At 64.4% G+C, this 24,137-nt stretch overlaps 1 protein-coding gene and 1 long non-coding RNA gene across 4 annotated transcripts; one reads left to right on the forward strand and one right to left on the reverse strand.

Moving 5' to 3' along the window:
- Positions 1–293: 293 nt before the first annotated feature.
- LOC123595440 lies at positions 294–5,880 on the reverse strand. 2 transcript variants are annotated; one of them, XR_006711167.1, is made up of 2 exons: positions 5,394–5,880; positions 294–2,606 (listed from the first exon to the last, which is right to left on the reverse strand). It is a non-coding gene; the product is annotated as an uncharacterized LOC123595440 (long non-coding RNA). The 2 variants fall into 2 exon arrangements; XR_006711166.1 differs by lacking the exon at positions 5,394–5,880 and adding an exon at positions 3,327–3,562.
- A 158-nt stretch (positions 5,881–6,038) lies between these two features.
- BGN (biglycan) lies at positions 6,039–20,776 on the forward strand. Of its 2 annotated transcripts, XM_045473195.1 has the most exons (9): positions 6,039–6,332; positions 13,533–13,660; positions 15,698–15,949; positions 16,289–16,401; positions 16,744–16,957; positions 17,507–17,617; positions 17,834–17,927; positions 18,012–18,150; positions 19,542–20,776. In XM_045473195.1, exons 3-9 carry the CDS (start codon positions 15,700–15,702, stop codon positions 19,737–19,739), a joined length of 1,119 nt encoding a protein of 372 aa, XP_045329151.1. In that variant the 5' UTR covers positions 6,039–6,332; positions 13,533–13,660; positions 15,698–15,699; the 3' UTR covers positions 19,740–20,776. The 2 variants fall into 2 exon arrangements, with proteins under 2 accessions (XP_045329151.1, XP_045329152.1); XM_045473196.1 differs by lacking the exon at positions 13,533–13,660 and having other exon boundaries at positions 6,096–6,332.
- The last annotated feature ends 3,361 nt before the right edge of the window (positions 20,777–24,137 follow it).

Below are 24,137 nucleotides of genomic sequence, written 5' to 3' on the forward strand. Positions count from 1 at the left end.
GGCCACACCCCAAGGCCCACCTGCTTGTCAGGGCAACCTGGCCTTGAGAGACAGAGAAGGGCAAGGGACACAGGAGGCAGGCAGCCCAGGTAGTTACTGGGGCAAGTTCCACTTCAGACCGGCAGCTACTTGGCCCTTGGGGCTGTTGTCAGGTGGGCTGAACCCAGGCCTGGAAGCCTGTCCTTGATCTTCCTGAGCAGAGCTGGGCCCAAGACAGCCCAGACGCAGCCAGGCCCCTAGTGGATGTCTCCCATTGGGCTCCCCAGAAACACACTAGGACTAGGAAGCCAGGGTTAGCTCACAGGGAGTTTACTGGGATGTCTTGGGGCCACCACCTGGGGGAGGGGAGGACAAGAACAGGAGTGGCCCAGGGAGAAGGTGGCCCATGACCGATGACCGTCCAGGCAATCCCCACGGGGGCTCTGGAGCTGAGCCAGTCCTGAGTGGGGGCAAGGGGACTGGGAGTCTATATAACCCATCATCCTTGCGTGGGGCTGCCCAGCGGAGAGTAACATTCTCTCCTGAAGGCACGGGGTGCCGGCAGCTGAAGGCCAGGACCTTCAGTCCAACAGGGGAGATGGCCCAGGCAGCACGGCATGCCCACAGTGGGACATCCCCGGACAGAGCCCCAGCCGAGTGTAGCCGAGACCTGCCGGGGCGACCAGGCCCGCCCGTTGCCCTGCGCCGACGCCTTCCTCACCGGCATCTCTGACCCCATATCCTCTACTCACGCATGCCAGCGTGGCAGCGATTACTGTGCTCCTGTTCAGGGCAGAGCTGGCTCCACTGGGGCATATGGTGGTGGGCACGGCCCGGAGCGCTGGGCGTCTGAGGGGTGACTGCAGTCGGGTGGCAAGAAGGGCAGCACTCGTCCGCCCTCAGATTGAGACAGGGGTATTGAGGTGGTGGGGGTGACACTGAGGGGAAGGACGGTGGGGACAGTGCAGACCCAGAAGGGGACACCTGGGCCAACAAGTGCAAGCGGTGGAAAATACGGACGGGGAGCAGATGTGTACCCCTTGGGGCCACCCCCCCGTCTCCTTCCCCGGGACCTCAGTGAAATGTTGTCCCACTGCCCACCCCTCCCAGCTACAGGCCCAGAGTCCTGCCCATCGGCTTCCAAATTCTCCGACCTGCCTGCTCCTTTCTGTCCCCGGCGCCCCTAACCGAGGGCCCGCCTCCCGCCCCTTGCCAGGCTCCCTGCTTAGCTTTGGGCACATTTGCTTCCAAGCCTTCCTCCTGCCTCGTACCGTGGTGGCAAGCTTGGCTCACGTCCGGGAGAAACAGGCCCCGGAAGGAGCAAAGGATATGCCCGGCATGGTGTGCCCACGCCTGGGCTCCCCTCCCATCCTTGCCCGTGTAGCAGCTGCCACCAGGGCAGCCACGCAGGGCCCATCCAAGAGACGCTGGCCACCCGGCCCCTTCCCCTGTGCCTGCCCTCACCCACTGCCCCAGATGGAGCCTCCTGGCCCCACAGGCAGCAGGAAGACCCAGGGGCGGGTCCTGGGTGCCAGCCTCCCCCCACCTGGGGAAGACCATGGCAGCCTCCCCGTATCTCACCGGCTTCTTGGGCAGCCCACAGATGCCTCCCTGCAGCACAGCCCCCTGTCCACCTTCCCTCATCTAGCCACACCCCAGACCATGCCTCTCTAAAGATAGCTAGACACAGGCCCAGCCCCCATGGAGACCCCTCTGGGCCCTGAAATTATAGCCCTGACGGCCTGGGGCAGAGAGCCGCTGTGTGATTATGTCCTCAGGGGCAGGTCAAAAAAAGCTCTGGCATAGAGAGTGCCAGCTTTCACTGGCCGCACCTCAGCTATCGGAGCTGGGAAACTTCCAGATAGTGGAGGCTCGGCTCACTCCGCGGCAGCTCAGTTTCCTCTTGGGCCTGTTCAACATGAGCCTCATCCGGAATGGTTCCTAGCCCCCTGCACCCAGAGGGTCCCCCTGAGCACTTAGGCATGGGACCTCAGGGCTTCAGGATGTTACGACTCCAGCCTCCAGGGAGTGGGAGGGGCTCGAGGTGGGAGGGGCTGCCTCCCGGTGACTGTGGGCCTGGTTCTCACCCTGTCCCTGCCCAGCCACTCAGAGTGTGGAGCTTGGGAGTGGACGAAGCCAGCGGGCTGCGAGTGACAGTCACGTGCAGGGCTGTGAACTTGGAGATGCTGGCTTGCCTTCAGGGGCTGCAGCGCCCAGGAGTCCTGAGGGCCGTCTCTGAGATCTCGGCTGAGTTCCGGGCAGGGTCACTTGCTCGAGCGGTGACCTTGATATGCATGATATGTCCCTGCCCGGGCGTTTGTCCGGAAGGCAAAGGCGTCAGGGCGCTCCCTTGGTGAGACCACTTGCTTTGGGCCGGCTTTGCAAGGGTCCTGTGTGGGCACCCCGGGGAAGGTAGCCCAGGGTGCTGCTGGAGAGCCGCCTCCTCCCAAGAAGCCCTCTCTGCAGCCCCATCCAGCGCTAGTACCTAGGCCTGTGCGGTTTCCTTTGTAGCACTCATCATAGTTGGTCACCATCATGCTTCTTCGAGCACATCCTTGCTTCTGGTCCAGCAGCTCATGTGCTCGGGGGGGGGGGGGGGGGGCGGAGAACAGTGAGGCTGACTGACTCTGTGCCCAGGGGAGGGAAAGAGAGACAGACGGGAGATCTAAGGAAGGAGTGAGGAGCAGGAGGGAAGTGAGGAGGGAAGAACAGACAGGGGAGCGATGCGTAGAGGCGGACAGGGATGAGCAGGGACCCAAGCAAACAGTGCAAGGCAGAGAGGCCAGGAAGGCCCCAGAAGGGGGCTGGCAGAGGGCCCCTGGAGCTCAGGGCCATGCTGTTCTTTCCAGGCCCCAGAGGCTCACGGGGCCAGCAGCCGGGTGGGCTGGAGCTCAGGAGGAGCTCCCTCAGCTGCCACCACCTTGGTCGGGGCCCTTTCAAGCCCTTGGGAGCCCCGCCTGCTGGGCCACCTCCCGGGGCCCCAGACTCTGCCCTCCAAGCAACCCTACCAAAGGCAAGGGTTCGTGCCCCAAAGGGAGCGGCGGCTCGAAGCCTGCCTGCTGTGTGCCCCGCTTCTTTCCTGGGCCTCCCCCCTCTAACTTTGAAGGCAGGGCACAAACAGCTGCAGGCCAGCTGTTAGGGGACGGGCTGCCGCTGACTCCAGGTCCTTCACACACGGCCCTACAGGATGGCGGGGGGCTTGGATTGCCCCACCCCAGGAGCCCCCCACAGCTGCTTACGGGCCCTGCCTTCCCCCCTGCTCCCTTCAGCCTGCACACACTCCCACCTTAGCACCCCTGCCCCTGCCAGCCCTCCTCTCTCCCGACCCGATACCCCTGCCCTGCTACCTTCGAGCACCTTCCCTGCACCCTGGGGCTGCAGGCCGGGTACCGGAGAGCCGGCTGGGGCAGCTAGGCGAGGGCTCGCCGCAGTCTGATCTGGGGCACCAGGATCACCCGGCACTCTGCAGCCATTTGGGGAAAGTGTTCGGGCTAGGGTTCTGGGGCCCTGTGTGCTGGTATCCCAGAGTCCGGGGCACGCTGGGAGAGGACCCTCGTCACCCATGGGTCCACGCTGGCGGGGGCTGGGGTCTGCCTCCCACGGCCCCCGTGACCCCCATGACTTGGCCGGCCCTGTCCACCGAGCGTTCTTGTGGAGCTAAGACAGCCGTGCCTTGGCCTCCTTCAGAGCCTGGGGGCCTCAGGAAATGCATGCGCTTCCTTCCTGCCTTGCCCTCCATGCTGCCTTCCCCTGCCTCCTGCCGCCTCCTCCCAGCACTGGGAGGCCAGAGGGCAGGAGGCCACTGCTCCTGCTAGCCAGCAAGGACTTGCTGTCCCCGGCACAGCTTCAGCTGGGGTCGAGGTAGTCCCTTGTGCTTCAGGGAAAGCCGAGGCCTGGGGACAGGGAGGGGAAGAGGGAGGCCCAGGACTGAGGTGCTGCCTGGCTGTTCTGGGAGTGGCCCCCAAATTAGAGGGCCAAGCCGGCCGAGTGACTCAGTGGGCCTTGGGCCGGGCGTGCAGTTATGCCTTATTGCAGACTGCAAACCACAGACACAAGAGCCTTCCAGGCGCAGGAGCCGTATTTACAGAAATATTGCCCCAGATGCATCCCCCAGCTGCAGGAAAGAGCTCCAGGGTGCATAATGTGCCCTGTGCACAGGGCGTTGCCTCATGGTCACCCCCAAGCTCCCTCCAGGGACGTGCCTGGCTGATGCCCAAGGGTGCGCGCTGCGTGGGGGACACTGAGGCTGCCCCACCTGCTTGCGGCGATACTCTCCCCTCCCCTGCTCCCCACGCCCTCTGCACCTTGGTATGTGCTGTTCCTTCCACTGCCAATGTTTCTCTTTGGCCCCAAGAACCCTCTAATGTACTCTCTGCCCCTATAGATTTGCCTACTCTGGATGTTTCGTGTGGAATCACAGTATGGGGTCCTTGTTTCAGACATGTTGTGGACACGTTTTTCCTCCCATGCAGCCATGGTTGGGGATATCGCAGCTAAGGGAGGCTATCTTCTGTGATATAGTCTCTCTACTGCCAGCGATGTTGGGAGTGTGTCTCCCAGAAACAGGAAAAAACAAACACGGAGACAAACGACGCGTGCTCCCAGCCAAGACCCTGTTTTTCCCACATCTCCCTTCTCCATGGTCCAGCCTGGAAGCTTCTTGGAGGCAGGCACCACAGCCTGGGCAGGCCACCGTGCGTCTCACGTCCCCGGCCGGGGCTCCCGAACCGAAGCTGGTGCACATGGGAAGGGGAAGCCGCACCCCCAGGCAGAACCTTCTGGATCCCACCTGCACGTGGCCCGGGACAGCTGGCCAGGTAGGCAGGACCCTCAGACCTCATCCCTCTTCTCCTTGGACCCGCCTCTTCCTGGCGTGCCTCAGCCTCTGCCCGGCTGGTCCTCTATGCAGTTTTCTCTTTTGATCCCTGGGGCATCGTGTTCCGTCCTGTGGCCCGCTTCACTTTCCCCCCTCTCTGTTTCCTTTGCGGAACTCAGTGTTGCTCCCCACCTTGGTTTCTAGCTCCATCTAAACCCTCACCTTTGTTCTGGGAGCAGCACCTGCAAGAGTCTTCCTCAACGCGGCCAGGCTCTCGGCCTCACTCCGCTGGACGCTGGGGCACAACAGACCAGGGGAGGAGTGGGGCCCCCCTGGACGGGGAGGAGGTGTGCTAAGGCCCTCGGCTCTAGCCGCAGGTGGAGCTGGGCGCGTCCTGGCCCTCAGGAAGCCGCTGAGCTCCCAGCGATCACGTGGGGTGGTGGCTGACGATGGCCTCTTCCTGGGACGCTTGGCAGGCTGGCCCACTTCGCCCCTGTCAGTGGCCAGCACAGGGCTCAGCCCAGAGGAAGTGCCCACCCACAGAGCATTCATTGCGTTGCAGGGGACCGCACGGATTGAGCAAAGAAAGATGACTCACTCTTCCACTCTCAGCTTGTCTGAGCCTCAGGGCTGGCAGGCGAGGGAAGACCCTCAGAGTCTGTGATGCCTTCCTGTCCGTCCCTCGCGGAGTCCCGTCTTGAGATCACACAGAGAGGACCCGTCCTGCGTTTTAGGGCACAAAGGGCTGCAGCGGGGTGGGGGGCTGGGGTGTCCAGAGTACCTGGGGGCCTGCCTCAAGCCCTTCCAGAAATCCACAACAGCCGCCTCCCTGACTGCAGAGAACCACCTCCTTGTTCAGGCCCAGGCTGCCGGGGGTTCTGGGCGGGCTCAGAACAAAATTCCAGGGGCCACTCGCTGGACTAGCAACCAGAGGCCGCCTCCCCCTTGTCTCCCTTCCCTTTCTGCCATCTCGCCTTCGCCTGCAAGTGCCAGCAAGATAGTTCCCGCCCCTCTCTGGGCCTCAGTGTCCCTATCTAGGCAGTGGAAAGTTTGACTCTCTAAGGCTGTGCCGGCCCAGAGACACCAAGGGTCCTTGTGGGAGTGGGAGTGTGTCCCTTCCCCATGCGCGGGGGGGGGGGGGGGGGGGGGGGGTGGGGAGGGGAGGCGGTGGGGAGGGGGAGGGGGTGCAGCTAGCCCAGCCGTCTACAAGAAAATTGCTCCCTTTGAAGCTTCCAGGGGGGCTGGGAGGCCTGCCCCCTCCCTCCCTTCTTCCCTCCCTCTCTCCTTCCCTCTCCGCCCCACCAGCCCCCTCCCTCCTTTCCTCCCTCCCCGCCCCCTCCCGCCGTCCCCTCCCTGTCGGCCAGCCCGCCCAGCCTTTAGCCTCCCTCCCACCGCCTCTGTCTCCCTCTCTCCACAAACTGCCCAGGAGTGAGCAGCTGCTCTCGGAGGGCCCGACGGAGACGGACAGACACACTGACTGCCTGACACCCAAGCCTGCCAACTAGCCAGCCTGTGCCCGGCCGCTTGCCCTTCCCAGGTAGGGCCCCCACACCAGCCCCACACTGTCCCCACTGTGTCCCCACGCCGGCCCTGAGCTGCCCTCCTTGTCTCATCCCTGGTTCCACTGCGCCCTCGCCATCCTCAAAATGCCCCCACCATCCACATCCCTGCCCTTGTCCCTGCTGCCCCCTCACCCCCCTCTCCCACTCCCAGGCTGTCTGTGATCCCCAGATTCCCGGCCAGCGCTGCTGCGGGCTCCTGGCCCGCACCCCTGCGGCCCCCTTAGTGCTTGTCCCTTTTTGCGTTTTCTCCCCACCCCCCCTTTCCTCTCCCCTCTGACCTCACTCAGCTGCACTCCATACCTGCCCTCCCTGTCTCCCTCTCGGGTTCTTCCCCGTGACTGGCCCCACAGAGCATCGCTCAGGGCATGGCTGGGTGGCTGGCATCCCAGCTCGGCCAGCGGCTCTTCCTTCACCGCCGGTCCCGAGTCCCGAGCCTGGGAACACGGGTGGGAGGGCTCAGTGCTAGGGAACAGTCCCCACTGTCCCTGGTGTGGGCTCACAGACTTGGTTTCCCAGGCTGCCTGCCCAGGTATTTCTCCCTTACCCACAGGCTAATTCCCTTCCTCTACGTCCTCCTGGCTGAGGCGGAGGTCCACAGGGCCCTGGCCCCCGGGGGCCCTGGGTGGGGCTGCCCGGACGGCTCGGCTCTGTCTGTCCCCAGAAGCCCCTTGGACTGAGACTCAGAATGCGGGGTTGTGGGCAGAGAGAAACTCAGGCAACCGTGCCGTGTTACCCTGGGCAGGCCTGGCTTTGGGCCTCGCGTGGCTTCTGGGGACCCTGGGGAGAAGTGAGGCCGCAGGCCCACTTCCAAACTAGGACACCATTGTCCCAGGATGGGTGCCTTTTTAAAAAATGTTCTATTTACTTATTTGTGAGAGAGAGCATTAGCAGGGGAGGGACAGAGGGAGAGGGTGACACAGAACCCCAAGCAGGCCCCACACTATTACCCCAGAGCCCAACATGGGGCTCGAACCGACGAACCGTGAGATCACGACCTGAGCCGAAATCAAGTTGGATGCTTAACCGACTGAGCCCCCCAGGTGCTCCCCAGGATGGGTGCCTTTAAGGATCAGTGAGGTTCAAGAGCTCTCTGACCAACTGCCCTGTCCCCCAGAAGCAGCCCCCCCCCCTCCGCCACCACGGGTGCATGGGGCAACTCTGGAATGGAGAGAGAGCCTCAGGTCAGAATCAAAAGTGTAGCGCAAGGTTACCCCCAAAGTTCTCTGGGAGGGGCCGAGCGGTTCCTGCTGGTCTCACTCCCACTCCATCCATCATACAAAGGGGGCAAGTGAATCCCAGAGACGGGCAGGAACCTACCCACAATTGCACAGCAAGTCAGGTGCAAAGCTGGGGCCGGGACTCAGGGCTCCCGACTGACAAACCCTGGCTATTGACCCCATACCACCCAAGGAAGCCTCAAAGTCACTGGGGCATTGATAATGACAGCCTGTGGCCAACTGCACCTCCTGGGGATTGGAGGCAGAGGTGACAGGGCCCCTGGCCCCTGTCCTGCAAGCTCCCAAGATGGCGGGCATGCTGAGGGGCCTGCCAAGCCACTTAAAAGAAGAGCAAAGGAGAATGGAGCTCTCTGTATGTGCCACCGAGTGCCGTGGGTGCGGCTGGGGACTGGGCACTGGTCACGGGTTGGGGCGGGTAGGGTAGACCTCGCTCAGGTCAGAGAGACTGCGGCGGAACAGTGTTCACTAAGGGCCACTCTGGCTGCAGATACGGGCCAGTCCTGTCCTCAGCGTGCTCCTGCATCCGTGTCCTCCCCCACTCGCTGGCCTGCCAAGTCTCCACCCTGCAGGGACTGATTGGCATTGAGGCAAGCGGGAGATGCTCGAGGCTCCCTGGATGCCAAGAAGGAAGGTTCCTGGGGATCTGTACCCAGGGGCAAAGGTCAGCGGGGAGTGAGAGTGCATAGGCACAGCTGCGAACACGCACGTGAGCGCCTCCTGGCGACACGCAGCTGCCCTGAGAGAGTGTGCAGGCTGCCCACGTCTGGCCCACGGGACATCATGGTCAGCCTTTGAGGGCAGGACTGGGGGGGCAGGGGGGATGTTGAAAGGACGGCACCACGCCGGACAGCGAGAGCAGACTGGGAGCCAAGGAGCCGCCGCGGAGTGCCGCCCCGGTGGGCCCGGCCCACCCGTTCGCTCCCCGGCCCACCTTTAAGCCCCAAGGACCCAGGGCACAGTGGGCATTAACCACCCACCGCTTTCGTGCCCTGCCCTGAAGCAGGGTCCGGAGTCCCCGTTTAGCAGACGGGGAGCCTGAAGCCCAGCTTTTTCGCTGCCGGGCTGGTGGCAGTTCTGGGCAGGCTTATTTCAGAAGCCCAGAAACCTGGCCTGCCGGCCCCTGTGACCAAATTTCTCCCCGGCCCTACCAGTGGCCCTGGCCCCCTGGAGGAGCGCAAACGAGGAAGGACAGGAGGAAAAGGGGCCTTTGAAAGGCCCCAGAGCGTCCCTTCCCGGGCTGTGCCAAGTCCCCAGAAGGAGGCGGAGCCTTCCAACAAGGCCCTCCCGTCTCTCCCAGCCCCCCTCCTTCCTGGACCGCGTCCCTCTTCCCCTCCTGGGAGAAGCCCCGCAGACACCACACGGTCGGGACTGCTCCAGCAGTCACCTCTCCTCAGTTGCCTGGGGACACAGCCGTGGCACGAGAGAGGGGCGGTCTCCCAGGATTTCCTCGGAGCACACAGGCACAGGCAATGGCCCAGGCGTGTCCACCATGACCCCGCAGATGGTCCCAGCTGCAGCTCCGGGGCCTCATCTGCTGAGCCACTGGGTCCTTTGTCCTGCATGACCCCAGGGCCCTTCCCTCACCTTCCAACACCCCTAATTGTGAGAGAAGTCTTCGCATCCCCACCCACCACACCCTTCCCCTCTGTCACCCGAGAGTGACAGAGCTTGTTCTCTGCCCAGAGCTGCCTCCTTCCACACCCGTGGGCCCCACTGGTGGGAGGGGACATACCTGCCCAGGGCTTCGCTCAAATCGAGGGGCTGGGGATGATGGTCGCTCTCCCAGGGCACCCTCCCGTGAGCCGGGGAGGGGGGGAGGGGGTAAGCAAAGGCTCCCGCCGAAGGCGGGGTCCTGGCAGTTCTGGCCCCTCCCGTCAGCTGGCACCTGGGGCAGTCAGTGCCCCTCCCCTCCCTCCTGTCATCTTCTGCTGAGACACGGGACCCACACCTTGGTCACCCACAGAACGCCTTCTGTAAATCCCACCTTAGCGGGAGCCGGTAGGGAGCAGGCAGAGGGGGCTCGGCTGGAGGAACGGGGTGGGTGTCTGCTCAGTCCTGTCCCCCCGGGCCTGAGGCCTGTTGAGGCTAGCTGGCCAGCCCCGTGGTCAGGCCCTTCCGTCTTCCAGAGCCCATTTCCCAGTGGCCCCTGCGGGAAGGCCCCTGTGGGCGCGGGGCCTCCTCAGCCACTTCGTCTAGGGGGTGGGTGGCTGTGATCCATCCCCCCCAACCTGGGCCCACAGCCCCAGGGTCCCCCGGGGCCTCCTTCACTCCCTCTGGGACTCAAGGCTCCTGGAAGCAGCCTCACACCCACCCCATTTGGCTCCCCCTCCCTCGATCGGCTCTGGGTCAGGGCAGTTGTGGGGTGGCTGCGGAGGGGGCCTTCTCCCCGGGGGCCTACCAGCCTGCAGCATCACTCGGATGACTCACCTGCCTCTTCCCTGTGGTAACACATCTTGAAGTTTTGAGGGGCAGGGCTCTCTACCCAGCTTCCTTGCACCCAGCTCTCCCAATCCATGGCATGGGAGAGCCGAACTCTGCAAACGCCTGGGGCTGACCTGCAGTTTCCCCCCCACCACCTGCCCCTTGAGGGCCAGATGGCCAAGGGGGACACAGCAGTCAGAGGCTGAGGTGGCCACTGGATCGGGAATTTGAGGAACAGACGTGCGACTTCAAGAAGAGGGGCAGAGGGCAGAGAGAGGCTGGTTCTGGCAGCCCTGTCCTAGGAGACCAGAGGCAAATGTGAGGTTCACCTTCTTGCAGTCTGAGTCCCTGCCTACCCTTGATTACGGTCCGCCAGGACCTTGGAGGCCGCCTGGCTACAAGCAGGCATGCACTGGGGGAGCCCTGTGAGGGGCTCTGAGGGGCCAGAGCCCCTGGCAGAGAGCAGGGAACCTGATGCAGGGAAGGGGATGCAGGAAACCCCGGGCCCAGGAAGGCAAGGGCCTCACTCGCAGGTGCCTGGCCACTCTCCTACCCAGAAAGTGGGGCCAAACCCCCTTGTCTTGGCCTGGCTCAGGTGGGGAGCAAGGCAGGCAGGGCGCCATGCTCTGGGAGCCGGGCTGAGAACATCTTGCTGTGGGGTCTGGGGCCTGCTAGGACCTAAAATGCTCCGGGGCAGTTCCCTGGCCTGGTGACCAGGGGGCTTGATGCCTTTTCCGTGTGACATCCCTGCAGGCCCGTAGCCAGCACAAACAGCAAGGTTGCGATTGGCCTGGTGGGTGTGTTGGGGCCAAGGAGGGGCGTATGGCCCCACAGCCAGTGGGGAGCTCCTGATATTGGCGGTCAGAGAGAGGCATCACGTTGCCAGAGGATTCATGATGCAAGCAAGGGGGCAAAGGACCCACAGAGCAGGGCCCTGCTTTCCAATGGCATCACCTCCCAGCCTAGGTGAGGGAGCTGCCAAGGAGTCTTTCCCAAGGCCCCAGAGGCTGGTCTGCCCCCCCCCCCCCCCCCACACACACACAGCACAAAGAATATAGGGTCTTGTGGCTTTGGGACCTGTGGCAAAGTCTGCAATGACAGAGGGTGGGGCCAGACACAGGCGCAGGTAGGCAGAGAGTGGAGTCCCAGTTCTACCATTTCCTTATCGTGTAGCCTTGGGCAAGAGTGTGGGGCAAAGTCTGAGCCTCCGGTTACCTATTCAAGCCTCGCTTTCTTCTTTTGGTCATTGGGAGGGCCGTTAAGAAATCATTTGAGTCCCCTGCCCCGCCTCTGGCAGGTAATAACATCCTCCCTCTTCCCCAAAGATTCTAGAACGTGGTGAGCAGGGGCTCAGGATTCCTTGTGAGTGGGAGAAGGAGGAAGGACACACAGCCCAGGTGTGAAAGGACCAGGAAACTCAGGATCCCCAGCTGGCTTGGGTCATCTGCTGCGTGACTCCTGGCCAACAGTTTGACTCCTGTTTTCCAGAGGTTTCCTGGCAGGGTGGGAGAGGGGTGGATGGCTCTCCTGGACGCTGTGGGGAGAGAGGTCCGGCCTAGCCGGCACCGGCCACCCCACCACCTCCCCGGTACCAGCGCTCTGCATGCAGCCAATAGGTTGGCTCCCGGCTGGCTCCCTGGGGCCTCCAACCCCCACATCCAGGTCGAATCCGTACCTGAAGGCTGACAGAGCACAGGACCCAGCTCTGTCCAGTCACACCAGCAGTGCCGGGGCCATGGCAGGAAGGAGCAGCTCGCGCTGTAGCCTAGAGGGCATGCGGGGGCGATAGCGGAGGGCCCGGCGTGGCCCGGGGTGCGGACACAGATGGGGTGGGGCTCAGGGCCCGCCCCTCCCCTCTCCAGCCACCAGCCGCTCACGCAGTCACCCCTGCACACGTGTGCACGTGCAGGCTTCGGCAGACCCATAGCTGGCACCCAAGTGTAGATGAGATGCTGTCGGGGGGGGCAGGCTGGGGCCTGGGAGGGCAGCGAGGGGCAGCTGGGCGTCAGCCTGCGCACCGTGCCCACCTGTGCAATACAGTTGTGGACAGCGCCCCTGCCCCTGGCCTGTTGTTTGAAGCTGGGCCCTGAGGGCTTTGGTGGATGGAAAGGGGCGGGGGGGGGGGGGGGAGGGGGGAGGGTACCCTCTGCTCAGCCCGTCTCCCTCCCACCCGTCCCCATCCACGTAGTCCTAGGGATGGGGCAGGGCTAGGGAGACGGTGGCACGCACGCCGGAGTTCAGGTCGGGTTGCTCGGTGGGGCCAGACATCCCGGGCTGAGGCCTCGGGACAGTGCCCGGCGTCTACGACTTGGCAGCTGCGGGCCACGCATCTGCAAGCAAGCTCCCAGGGCATGCCAGACCTTAAGTCCTGCTCCCGCCGCCCTTGGCCTGGCCTGAATGCCTGGCACGGCACCCCCATGTTCTCAGAGGCCGCCAACGCGTCTTGTTTGGCGCTGACCTGGAACGGTCGCGCTCCGAGGACTGTGCTGGCTTTCGGAGGGCTAGACAAGGAAGGCCCTATTGGTTTGGCGGCACAGCCTCCGGGAAGCCCGGCCTTTTGCCTTGCTCACACCTGTGGGCACCGGGCCGGAGGCCTCACCGCCATTACCACTTCTTTCCTTGGCCCCGAGGGGCGGGGTCCGGCGAGCTCCAAGCACACCGCGATGGGGCTCAAGGCCCTCCCCGAAGTCCTTGGGGACACCCCCTCGGGTTCACCGGCCGGCCGGCCCCCTGCTCCCCATGCAGTTCTACCCGCCGAGTCTTGTGCCAGCTCCGGGAGTGGAAATGAGGCTCTGCTGGGAAGCCTGCCCAGCCCCCACCCCGCCGGCCTGTCCACTGCCTGGGCCGGGCCAAGAGTGGGGGCGGGGGAGAACCGGCCAAACCTCATCCTCTGCCTCTATCGCGGGGCCCTGCTGTGGGACCTCCAAACCCTCGGCCTCGGTCCCTCCCCCCGCCAAGAGTGAGCCTGCGCTGGAGCCCAGGGCCCCTCCCTCGGCCTCTCTGTGGCCCCCAGATGCAGCCATGTCAAGCACGGCCGGTTTGAGCTGATTCATCTCCTCTAGAGTCCCCATTGCCCCAGGACGGGTCCTACGAGCCCACTTGGAGCCTGGGTGGCCAGTCCCACCCCGGTGGGCCTTCCCAGCGCCTGCCCGTCCTCTACCCTGGGGGCGGGGGGCAGCCACGGGAAGACAGAGGCTCCCTGGGGAGACCCCCAGCCCTTCTCAGCCCCCGCAGGCCAGAAGAGGCCTGTTTCTGCCCACTTTGCCTCACAGCCGCCCCTGGACCCGGCCCGACCACCCCAGCCACCCCCACCTGTCCAGGTGGACCGTGGATCCCAAAGCCTTCCAAGGCTCCCACTGGGCGTTCCAGCCCTGACTCATCCCCCCGTGAGGTAGCAGCTTTGGCAGGGGTGCCGGGCAAGAGGGGAACAGTCTCCTCCCTCCCTCCCATTCCATCTTGCTCTCCTGCCTCCGTTCTCCCCTTCCTGTTCTCTCCTACCACTCCCCCTCCTCCCAGCCCTGGGCATCCACTGGCTCCCAGACAAGGGCCCCAAGCAGCGGCAGCAGGCACTCGAGGCCTCGGCCTACCCTGCTGTGTCCCGGAGGTTGCAGAATCAGGGGAAGAAGGAGGGACACACCGTCCAGGTAGGCAAGCACAGGGCCTTCTCCCTACTCGGCCCCATGACCCTCTGGGGGCTCCCCTGGGTCCTGCTCGGCCAGCCCGGGGCTGGCAGGACCTGGGGCGTGATCGTGGGATCTTGAGGCCCAAGGGAGCCGGGGAGACGGGGTCCTCTCCCGACATGGGGGATCCTCACTCTGCTGTGTGACCTGGGACAGGCAGGCAGCTTCTCTGAGCTCATCACTGGGGGCCAGCCCTCGGGAGGGCTGTTGGGACCTGCCGCGGGTGCTCCGGGGCTGACTCTCCAGCTGAGTCCACTGAACCACGTCCTGGGTCTGTGACCTGTGCCTGACAAGCACACCACAGCCCTGGGAGCCAGAAAGGCGGCACACTCCTCTCCCACTCTATCCTCGGGGATGGCGGGAGCCAGGGCACGCTCTATGACCCACTCGGGGCTGGCCTGAGGAGTGTGGAAGGGGTTGGCGAGGCTGGGATGGAGAGAAAGCCGAGGCTCGGAGCAGTTGTGCCCAGACCTGGAGGTGGCCCCTGGCCTGCCGGTGGGAGGAGCCCAGGGGAGCCTGCAGGGGCCCGGGCTGGCCCAGGGAAGCGGCGGCCAGGGCCACACTGCGCACAAGGTGCCGGCCTAGAGGATGCGGGCTCTGCTCCCCGAGGACTCCTTCCACACTTGCAGCCAGCAGTTGGGCTTGGGGGTCACCCAGACCCACTGAAGCCCCTGACAGCCCCTCCCCCATCCAAAGCGGGCCCGAAGTGAGGAGGGGCTCCCGGGGGTGGGGCCCACTGGGGGCTACAGGAAGCCCCTGGAAGCCAGCCAGGCTCACTGCCCACAGATGCGCCCAGGGCAGCCTCAGTCACCCGAGCCTGGGAGGGAAGCAGGGCAGGCACACATGCCTGTTTCACGAATGGGGCAAATGAGCCCGGCTGGGACTTTCCCGGGAAATCCGAATTGGTGAGGACGGCGGGAGAGGCAGGGGCCCCGGCCTTTTCCTGTACAGGAACTTCTGGATGGGAGAGGGGAGGAGGGGGGTAAATATGGGCACCTGGGGGCAGGTTCGGGCAGAGGGCAGCCTCCCCCTCACGCCCACCCCACTGCCTGGCCTGGGGGAGCCTTCAGACAAGCCTGATCCTGCCTGCCACCCAGAGGCAGCCTGCTCCCCTCTGGTGGCCTCTCCAGGGGGCTGGGCCACAGGCAGAAGGAAGGCAGGAGCAGATGTGGGAGCCCTGGGGCTCTGCAGGCCAAGCCAGGGGAAGTCTTGTGGGCCAGGAGAGGGTGCTGGGGCCCCGGGGAGCAATGGGGGGGGGGGGCCGCACCCCCTCCACCTCAGCGGTTTCGCCCCTGCCAGGGAGGGCGCTCCTCTCTTTCTCCACACGGCCTCCGGGGCTAGCCCAGGTGTCAGCCCAGCGTGCCCAGCCTGGCCTCTTGGCCTCTTGACTTTCTTTGAAAAATGTGGACGTGCTGCAAGGGGGAGCTGAGGCAGGAAAGGAAGTGACTCATGGTGGCCTAACTCCATCCCGACGGCGCCCACATTGCCCTGAGCATGTGGGATTGGCCGTGGCCACAGTAGTACATTCAAATCCAAAGTCTTCAAAGCCTGTAGGGGGCAAATGGTTGCCCTTCCCTCTCTGCCTCCTCCACTCCCTCCACTAGCCTCCCGGAACCCCCCACCACCACCCCCCCCCCGCCCCGGGCAGGCTGCCAGCTGACTCAGTGGTGCGTGGAAGACAGCAGAGGAGGCGGTTAGTGCTGCAGACTCGCTAACTGGCAAGGCGATGCACTGCCCATGAACCCCCAGGCCTGCCTGCGATCAGAGGGGAGCAGAGGGAGGTGTCTCCTGCCTGCCCGCACCCCCTCCCTCCGCCGCCTCCTTCCCTGCCACTCCCACCCTGGGGTCTGGCCGTCCGCAGTGAGGGATGGCGAACGCAGTGCCATCACATGCAAAAGCTCAGCGCCTGGTATTTGGAGGTTTGCCAGGAGGGGGCCCCGAGGGCAGGGACCAGTGGTGGCTGGGCCCTCCTGACGGCCCCTCCTCACCCCGGCCTCCCAGGCATGCCCACCATGTGGCCCCTGTGGCTCCTCGCACCCCTGCTGGCCCTGAGCCAGGCCCTGCCGTTTGAGCAGAAGGGCTTCTGGGACTTCACCCTGGACGACGGGCTGCCCATGCTGAACGATGAGGAGGCTTCAGGTGCCGAGACGACTTCAGGTGTCCCGGACCTGGACTCCCTCACGCCCACCTTCAGCGCCATGTGTCCTTTTGGCTGCCACTGCCACCTGCGGGTCGTTCAGTGCTCCGACCTGGGTCAGTCCCGGGCCCAGGGTGGGACGGGTGCATGAAGGCGCAGGCCCGGCCTGAGCGCCCTACCAGGGAGACAGACACGTGTGTGTCCCGCGGGATGGGCGCGAAAGGGTGGGGTCGGGGATGGGGTGACCCCACACAGGGTCCGGGGACTCCTGGTTTCAGCGCGGAACGCTGTCCAGCTGTTCGTTTGCAAAAGAGCAGGGAGTGAGGAGGGCCCTGGTCTACGGTGGAGGCCCTGTGTGGGTGTCCGTGGGCGCCCGTGTCCCCGCGCTCTGAGCTGCTCTGGGGGCTGGGGCTGGGGCTGGGGCTCACGCTGATGACCGCGGCCCCGGCCCCCAGGGCTGAAGTCTGTGCCCAAGGAGATCTCCCCCGACACGACGCTTCTGGACCTGCAGAACAATGGCATCTCCGAGCTCCGCAAGGATGACTTCAAGGGCCTCCAGCACCTTTACGTAAGCCCGCCCTGGCCCTTCTGAGGCGCTGCGAGGAGGTGGGCAGTGTGCAGCTGAGGAGTCGGGTGCTCGTGGGTGTGCACACGTATGTGTCGGGTGCGAGAGGGGACTGGGGACCCACAGAGTCCTGCGAGAAGTCTGGAGGCGGGCTTGGTGGGAGCGCCCCCGGTCACGGCTCACATGTGCGGATGCCTGCAGCCGTAAGCACGGGGCAGAATCGCTCCACCTCGAGGCCTCACTGGCAGCCCCACCGATCTCCAGCTCGGGCGGCAAGGGAGGGAGGAAGAGGTGAGGGCAGGGCGGGGCGCTTGTGCCTTCACTTCCCACGCCCCCCTGCCCCAGGCTCTCGTCCTGGTGAACAACAAGATCTCCAAGATCCACGAGAAGGCCTTCAGCCCCCTGCGGAAGCTGCAGAAGCTCTATATCTCCAAGAACCACCTGGTGGAGATCCCTCCCAACCTGCCCAGCTCCCTGGTGGAGCTCCGCATCCATGACAACCGCATCCGCAAGGTGCCAAAGGGCGTGTTTAGCGGGCTGCGCAACATGAACTGCATCGGTGAGTGTGGCACGGCCTGTGGCGGTTGTCACCCTGTGGCCAGCAGGAAAGGCTCAGGGAGAGGGGCCTCTCGCAGCCGGAGGGGCTGGGTGCCATGGACAAGCCTGGTGGGCCTCACAGGACATTCTGGAGGCTTGTCTGGGGACATGCCCCAGAGCTGCCAAGGCGAGATGAAGAGAGACCCGGGGACCGTAGAGGGAGGGAAGGGAAAGGGCTAGTGCAGCCAGCCAGCCAGCCAGCCAGGGGCCACCAGAGGCCAGGCCAGAGGAGCTGAGTGGGCTGCGGTGGAGCCCCACCTTGATCTCTGGCTCCCCTCCTTTTCCTCCTGCTCCCCTTACCCCCTGAGGCCAATGCCTGGGCCAACGCCCTTGGGAGCTGATGGTCTTGAACAGCCAGGAGTTTGCAATTAGCCCAGTAAATCACTGGAGCTGCTTTCAGGGGTAGATGGGGGAGCAGGACCCATCAGGCCAGCCCAAGTCAGGACCTGGGGCTGTGCGCGCAGCCACCCGGCTCTGGCGTCAGGGCTGAGTGGGGGGGCGTCTCTCCTAGAGATGGGCGGGAACCCGCTGGAGAACAGTGGCTTTGAGCCTGGAGCCTTCGATGGCCTGAAGCTCAACTACCTGCGCATCTCTGAGGCCAAGCTCACGGGCATCCCCAAAGGTAGGAAGACGGACCTTTTCCCCCATGCTGTCCAGCCTCCATGGCACAGATGGGCACAGATGGGGGGATCTGGGGACATCTGGAGCCACCAGTCAACTCAGGGAGGGCTTTGGTAGCCCTCTGTTCCCATCTGCGCCCCCCCCCACATACAGACCCAGCCCGCACACATGGCCTCCCCTCCCACATTCAACTCAGAGCACCCTCTTTTCCTGGCAGACCTCCCCGAGACCCTGAACGAACTCCATCTGGACCACAACAAAATCCAGGCCATCGAGCTGGAGGACCTGCTCCGCTACTCCAAGCTGTACAGGTGGGCTGCGGGTCCACGTGGGGTGCCCTGCCCCACTGCTCTTTTCTCCCCCAGCGTCTCGGTAATGTCATGTGCCCTTCGCAGGTTGGGCCTGGGCCACAACCAGATCCGCATGATCGAGAACGGGAGCCTAAGTTTTCTGCCCACCCTGCGGGAGCTGCATTTGGACAATAACAAGCTGTCCAGGGTGCCTTCTGGCCTTCCGGACCTCAAGCTCCTCCAGGTGAGAGCTGGGGGGAGCCCCCATGCCAGGGGCTGTGACACAGAGTGGCGCGCGACCTTGCCGTGCGGCCGGCCAGCTGTGTGGTCTGGGCAGCTACGCCTGCTCTCTCTGCCTCTGCCTCCGCATCTGGAAAGAAGCCATCACAAGGATCCCTCCCTCAGGGCCAGCGAGCTGTGCTGAGGAAGTAGGGAAGGCAAGCGGGGACTCCCCCGGGGCTGGCAAGGAAGGCGGGTCATGGGTGGAGAGAGGGTGTGAGGGATGAGCAGGAGCCGGCCTGCTAGACGTTGCAGCTGAAAGTCTCCTAGGTGGGCGGGACACCAGAAAGGCACGGCAGAGCCGGGGAGGTCAGGGAACAGTGTGCGCGCTGGAGGTGCACGGATTTGTGGTGAGACGGACGGGTCCAGCTCGGGGCAGGAAGTAGGCTGATGAGGGGGTGCAGGGTCTTGCCTGGGGTTCTCAGGATCCCCCCCCCCCCGCCCACCACCACCACCACCACCACTCCGGTCCTGGCTTGGCTTCCAGTCTCTTCCTCGGCCCCAATCACACTAGCCAGGAGACCTGCCATTTCTACAGGCTGTCGGGTCAGAGCCAAGTCGGGACAAGCTCCGCATCCGGGGAGGGCGGGGGAGGGCGGAGCAGCCCGGAAGCTGCCGGGGCGAGGCCCAGGCCCGGCTCAGCGCGCCCTCTAGCGGCCGGTGTCCTCTCTGCCTCTAGAGGGCGCTGCTCCAGCCTGAGCACCTCCCCCCGCCCATCGTGGGGTTCCTTACCCTCTCTCTCTCCTGCTTCCTCTGTCCCTCCCCAAGAGAGGGGCTTCGGGAAGTTGAGAGCTGCTAAAGAGCAAGTACCCCTGCGCGCTGGACGGAAGAGGGGGCCACGTGCAGGCTCCTTCTCCTGTCATATCTATGGGTCTCTGGAGTGAGAGGCTGCTGCCCGGGGGCAGGCCTGGAGCCCCGGGGAGCCCAGAGGGAGGGCCAGGGACCCTCTGTGAGCCCAAGGTGCCACCTTCCCTGCATCGATACCCACGTCCCATCCCTTGGCCCCCGCGTGCCCCTCCCTTCCCACCCACCACACGCCACACCGGGGCCCTTCGTCCTGGCCCCTGGTCACATACCAGTGCCTTAATCCCATCCAACAGCCTAGTGACCACCGTACCCAAACCTCGCTTTGCTCCTCCCAACAATGGAAGAATCACATCCCGGACCTCAAAGGGCAGGCGCTGTGATTAAATCACACCCATGAGGTGGCCAGGCGGGACCCAGCCCGGAGGGAGGGCCCAAGCCCTCTGTCGTCTGCCCTCTGCTTGGCCCACCCAGGCCGGTACAGGTTCGGAGGGCAGTCAGGGGTGACGGGGCCACCGGCACTGGGCCTGAGCCACCGCCCTCTGCCCTCAGGTGGTCTATCTGCACACCAACAACATCACCAAGGTGGGCGTCAACGACTTCTGCCCCGTGGGCTTCGGGGTGAAGCGGGCGTACTACAACGGCATCAGCCTCTTCAATAACCCTGTGCCCTACTGGGAGGTGCAGCCGGCCACTTTCCGCTGCGTCACCGACCGCCTGGCCATCCAGTTTGGCAACTACAAAAAGTAGAGGCAGCGGCGGCCGCGGTGGCCTGGGCGGGGTCTCTGGGGAGCGCAGCAGACATCCCGAAGGGGAGGGCAGAGTGAGGGAGGGAAGCCAGTGCCCAGCTGCACCCAACCCAGCCCCCGCCCTTGATCCCGGACCCCAACGCGCTGCCTCCCGACGCCCTCATCCCGACTCCCAGGCGTGCAGATGGGGCACAAGACCCAGCCGCCGTCACGTGTGCCTTGGCTTCAGAGCTGCCCCTGCCCCCCACTTCATAGCCACTCAGAGCACCCTCATAGAGCTTTCTTCCCATTCACCCTGAGATCAAGTCACCCAAGGCTCCGGTCCAAGGAAGACGGTCCCTGGGTCTAGGGGGTGGGAAGGGGCTAAGAGGGAGGAAACAGCCCACCCCACCTGCCTGGCACGCATTCCTTCTTCTCATGTACTTCCAGCTTCCAACCCTCCTTAGCCTGGCCTGCTACCCCTGGCCTTCCATGCTCCCCCCGCCCTTCTGCAAGTTCACGGCCCATCTACCCCAGCCTCCTTGCTCTACTGGCCTCTAGACCAGTGTCTTCCTGTCTGTTTCTCTGTCTCTCTCTGTCCCTCTCTCTGTCTCCATCCGTCTCTCTCATCCTCCCTCTCCTCGCTCACATCACTGAGCTGGGTCTGGTGTCTGTCTCGCTGGGCTTCTGCCCAGCCCCAACCTAGGCAAGCCAGGGGGCAGAGGGCAGCTGCCCCCAAGCCTGCCCTGCCCAGACTCTGCCCCCCCCCCACCCCGAGTCTGGACAGTCCTGGAGGAGGCCAGCGCGTGGAGGTGATGCACCCTGTGCGCAGTCCACGGTCCGAAGGGGGGCACTGGCCCAAGAAAAGGCCCAGCATCCCGCTGGAGTCGGCAGCCAATTTTCCTCGGCCTTTCCCGCCCCGCACGATGGCTAGTTCCCCCCTCCCTTCACTTTCTGGCCCCTGGTATGGTGGGGGTTTCGAGCAATCACACCCAGCTTGAGGAGGAGCTGCTTCTGAGGTCGGTTGTTGTCTTTCAATTAAAGAAACACTGTGCACTATGGCTGTGTGGGGACTGAGCAGACGGCGGGGGCGGGGGGGCGGGGGTGGAGGGGCACGATGTGCGGCTGCGGCTGGCGGCCAGGCTCTGCCTGTTCGTGTGCACTTTAAGCCTCGGGCTTCCTCTTTCTTGCTTTCCCTGCACTCAGGCAAGAGTCCCCAGTACCTCCAGGTCTGAGACTGGACAAGAAGGCCCCTTCCACTTCTTTCTAGGCACTTCCATTGCCCCAGCTGTCCTGCTCCTGGGCTCCTAAAGCAGGCCTGGCTGAGGGAGCATCTGCCCACCCAGAGTGGAGCATTTGCCAAGCACCAGCCAGCCAAAGAGCCCCGGATGAGACTCTCACCCTGACAGGGGAGCCTGGAAGTCCTAGGGGCCCCGCATGCCTGTCCTAATGGGATTTGCCGGCTCAGAATGAGGTTAGATCCTGGCTGCTGTCAGAGCTGGGTGCGGCATCCAAGTCGGCACCAGGGGGCGCACTGCCACGCAGGCCGGGCCTCCTAGGGCCGCAAGTTGTGCGAGGCCGCCTGTGCTGGCCTGGCCTGGCCTCAGGGCAGACACACTGTGTGCCAGCAGAGCCAAGCCCAGGTTGCCATATTCTGTCAGTGGCTGCCCAGAAAGGACCCAGAACATGGCCCGAGAAGCCTACTAGCTGGGGATACAGGACTGCCCCAGAAAGGGCAGCATGAGACAGACGGTCCCCGGAACGATGTGCCCTCAGACGGCAAGCCCAGAAGACCATCGGCATCACAGCCGTGATGCTCCACGGCAATTTCTGCTGAGCTGGGCAGGCTCAGGGCAGGGGCGCTGGCCAGGGTCCACCAGTCACTGCCTCAGTCAAGTCCCCTCTCTGGCCAGAAGAGGGACAGCCGGCACTGGGGCCCGGAGGAGACAGAAACATGGAGTCCGGTGGGAATGGCGGGCCACCTGGCAGAGCAGGGACAGCGCCCTGCAGGCGAGACCCACACTCTGCCCGCACCAGAGGCGTCGAGGCACCCAGGGGACCACTTGGGCCCGTGGCAGGAGCCCAGGGAGGCAAACAGGGCCACACCCCACAAGAGCTTGTGAGTTGTGGTTGGAAAACGGGGTTCCCTACCCAGAGCGGTTGGTCAGAGATGAATCACTTAGTCTCACTGTGCCATCCAGTGTGTTGCAAACTATCGGAGGAGGATGATGACCGTGGTCATACAAAAGGTGAGAGTGATCGGGCTTAAAAATCAAACCCATGGCAACCCCAAGGCGATCCGTGCCAGGCACCAGCTGCCAGCCCCCGTGTACTGTTCCATGTACACGTTATGCCAGGCAGAGTGCCCTCCTCATGGAGCTCCGCACCTGGCTGAGGTCACAGGGAGCCCCAGGTGGCAAAACCGCAGAGGGCTGGGGGGGGGGGCACCCTGAACTGTGAGTACCTGCATGGGCTCGGGGGCGCCCCGCTAGAAAGCCCCAGCAATGCCAGAAAGGTGGCGGGAAAGACGGAAGGAGCGGCCGGGTTCCAGCCCTGGACGTGGGGACAGATTGAACGTGGGGCGACAGGAAGGGAGTGGGCAGGATGGGAGTGTGGGACCCCCACGTCTGAGGGCCCTGGAGGAAGAGGAAGGGGCCGCAAGGAACATAACCTGCGGGGGAGAACACCCCAGGCGCCGTGGGGGTGTGGGCGCAGCTCAGGGGGAAAGCCTAAGGCTGAGGGTGAGCTGAGGCAGGCACGTGTGCGTACTCGCACACACACGCACACTCGCACATGCACACACGGGGCGACAAAAGTCCCGGGAGCAACTCGCTCAGGGAGGGCCGTCTGGTGAAAGCAGCGGCTGCCAAGCAGTGGACCCAGGGACAGGGGGCTGGGCTGCAGGACATTTCCAAGTGCTCACCGCAGGTCAGGTGCCTTTTGGATGTGGTGCGGCCCAGCTGGAGCCTAAGCCGAATCCACTGCTTGGTTTTAGACAAGTTAGGGCTTGTCGAAGGGGCAGCCAGCCAGGCGTCCGTCTGTAGATCGTGGCCGGGGATGGGGGCAGGGCACCTCAGAAGGACAACCCCTCCTTGAAGGGCCTGAAGGGGCGGTGGAGGGGCTGATTTGAGAACTTGGGGGGGTGGTGTTCATTCGCTTCCGGTCCCCCCTGCGGTCTCCAGGCCCCATCCCCATGGGCTCCAGCTCCAGTCTTGGGAGGGCAGAGGCTGCAGGCAGAGGCAAAGCCAACTCCACTCTGGACACGTGGGGCCGGGCGCCCTCACCAGGGTGGCCTGGAGCCACCACAGCCCTAGAGAGCCCGGGGCCACCGCGGCACCGCGGGGCCCAGGGCCTGCTGCACACAGGCTGCCAGGGCAGAGGCGGGGTGCCCGGGGTCTGAGCTAGCCCCCGAGGCTGGAGCAGGCTGGCGGGAGGGCTTGTGCTCAAAAGGCCACCCAGCCGCAGCCAGGCCTGAGTGGTTCCTGAGCATGAGACTCAGCCCAGGCTGTCCAGGACCTCTGGGGCACAGTCTATTGAGGCTGAGCACCTGAGACGCCCAAAGGGAGGTGTGCTGCAGGCAGGGTGCTGGGGGGGCCCAGGACTTTCTCGGGGGCCAGGTCAGGGACTGGTATGAATTTCCCAGGGATGCTGTAACCAAGGACCACGAGCAGGTGGCTTCGAATGGAGATTGGCTCCCTCCCAGCTCTGGAGGCCACAAGTCCAAAATCAAGGTGTCAGCAGGGCCGTGCTCCCTCCAAAAACTCTAGGGGAGGATCCTTCCTGCCTCTCCCAGCTTCTGGCGGCTCCAGTCCTTCCTCGGTTTGTGACTGCCACTCCAGTCTCTGCCTCTGTCTTCACATGGCTTCCTGCCCCGCGTCTGCGTGTGTCAAATGTCCTTCTGCCTCCCTCTTATAAGGACACTTGCCACTGCACTTAGGGCCCTCCCAGATACTCCAGAATCATCTCTCCAGGTCAAGATCCTTAAGCACATGCACAAAGTCCCTGTTTCCAAATCAGGTCCCACTCTGGTTCCAGGGCTGCAGGTGAACACTGACCCGGGAGGTCCCAGCGTGATGGTGGCCCCAAGGCCTTGGAGGAGTAGGGGAGGAAGAGTCTGTGACGTCAGCCAGGGAGAAAGTGAACACTCCGAAAAGAGAGGGCCCTGGGACCCAGCCAGAAGTTCCCCCACTTCAACGCTGGGCTGAGGAATTGCTGTCCCCAGAGGCGGCTGTGACAGCCACAGCAAAAGTGGCAGTAGAGAAACCAGGCAGGGGAGGGGTGGCAGCCGCTGGGTCCAGGGGGAGGATCGTGGTAGCAGGTGGCTTGGGACCTGGGAGAGAAAGCATCCGGGCAGTGGAGGAGATGGCGGTGGGGTGGGGGTGGGGGGGGAGTGGTGAGGTGGAGGCAGGGGACAAGGGGG

This window comes from Leopardus geoffroyi, chromosome X, assembly GCF_018350155.1.
Source record: "Leopardus geoffroyi isolate Oge1 chromosome X, O.geoffroyi_Oge1_pat1.0, whole genome shotgun sequence".
Classification (NCBI taxonomy): Eukaryota; Metazoa; Chordata; class Mammalia; order Carnivora; family Felidae; genus Leopardus; species Leopardus geoffroyi.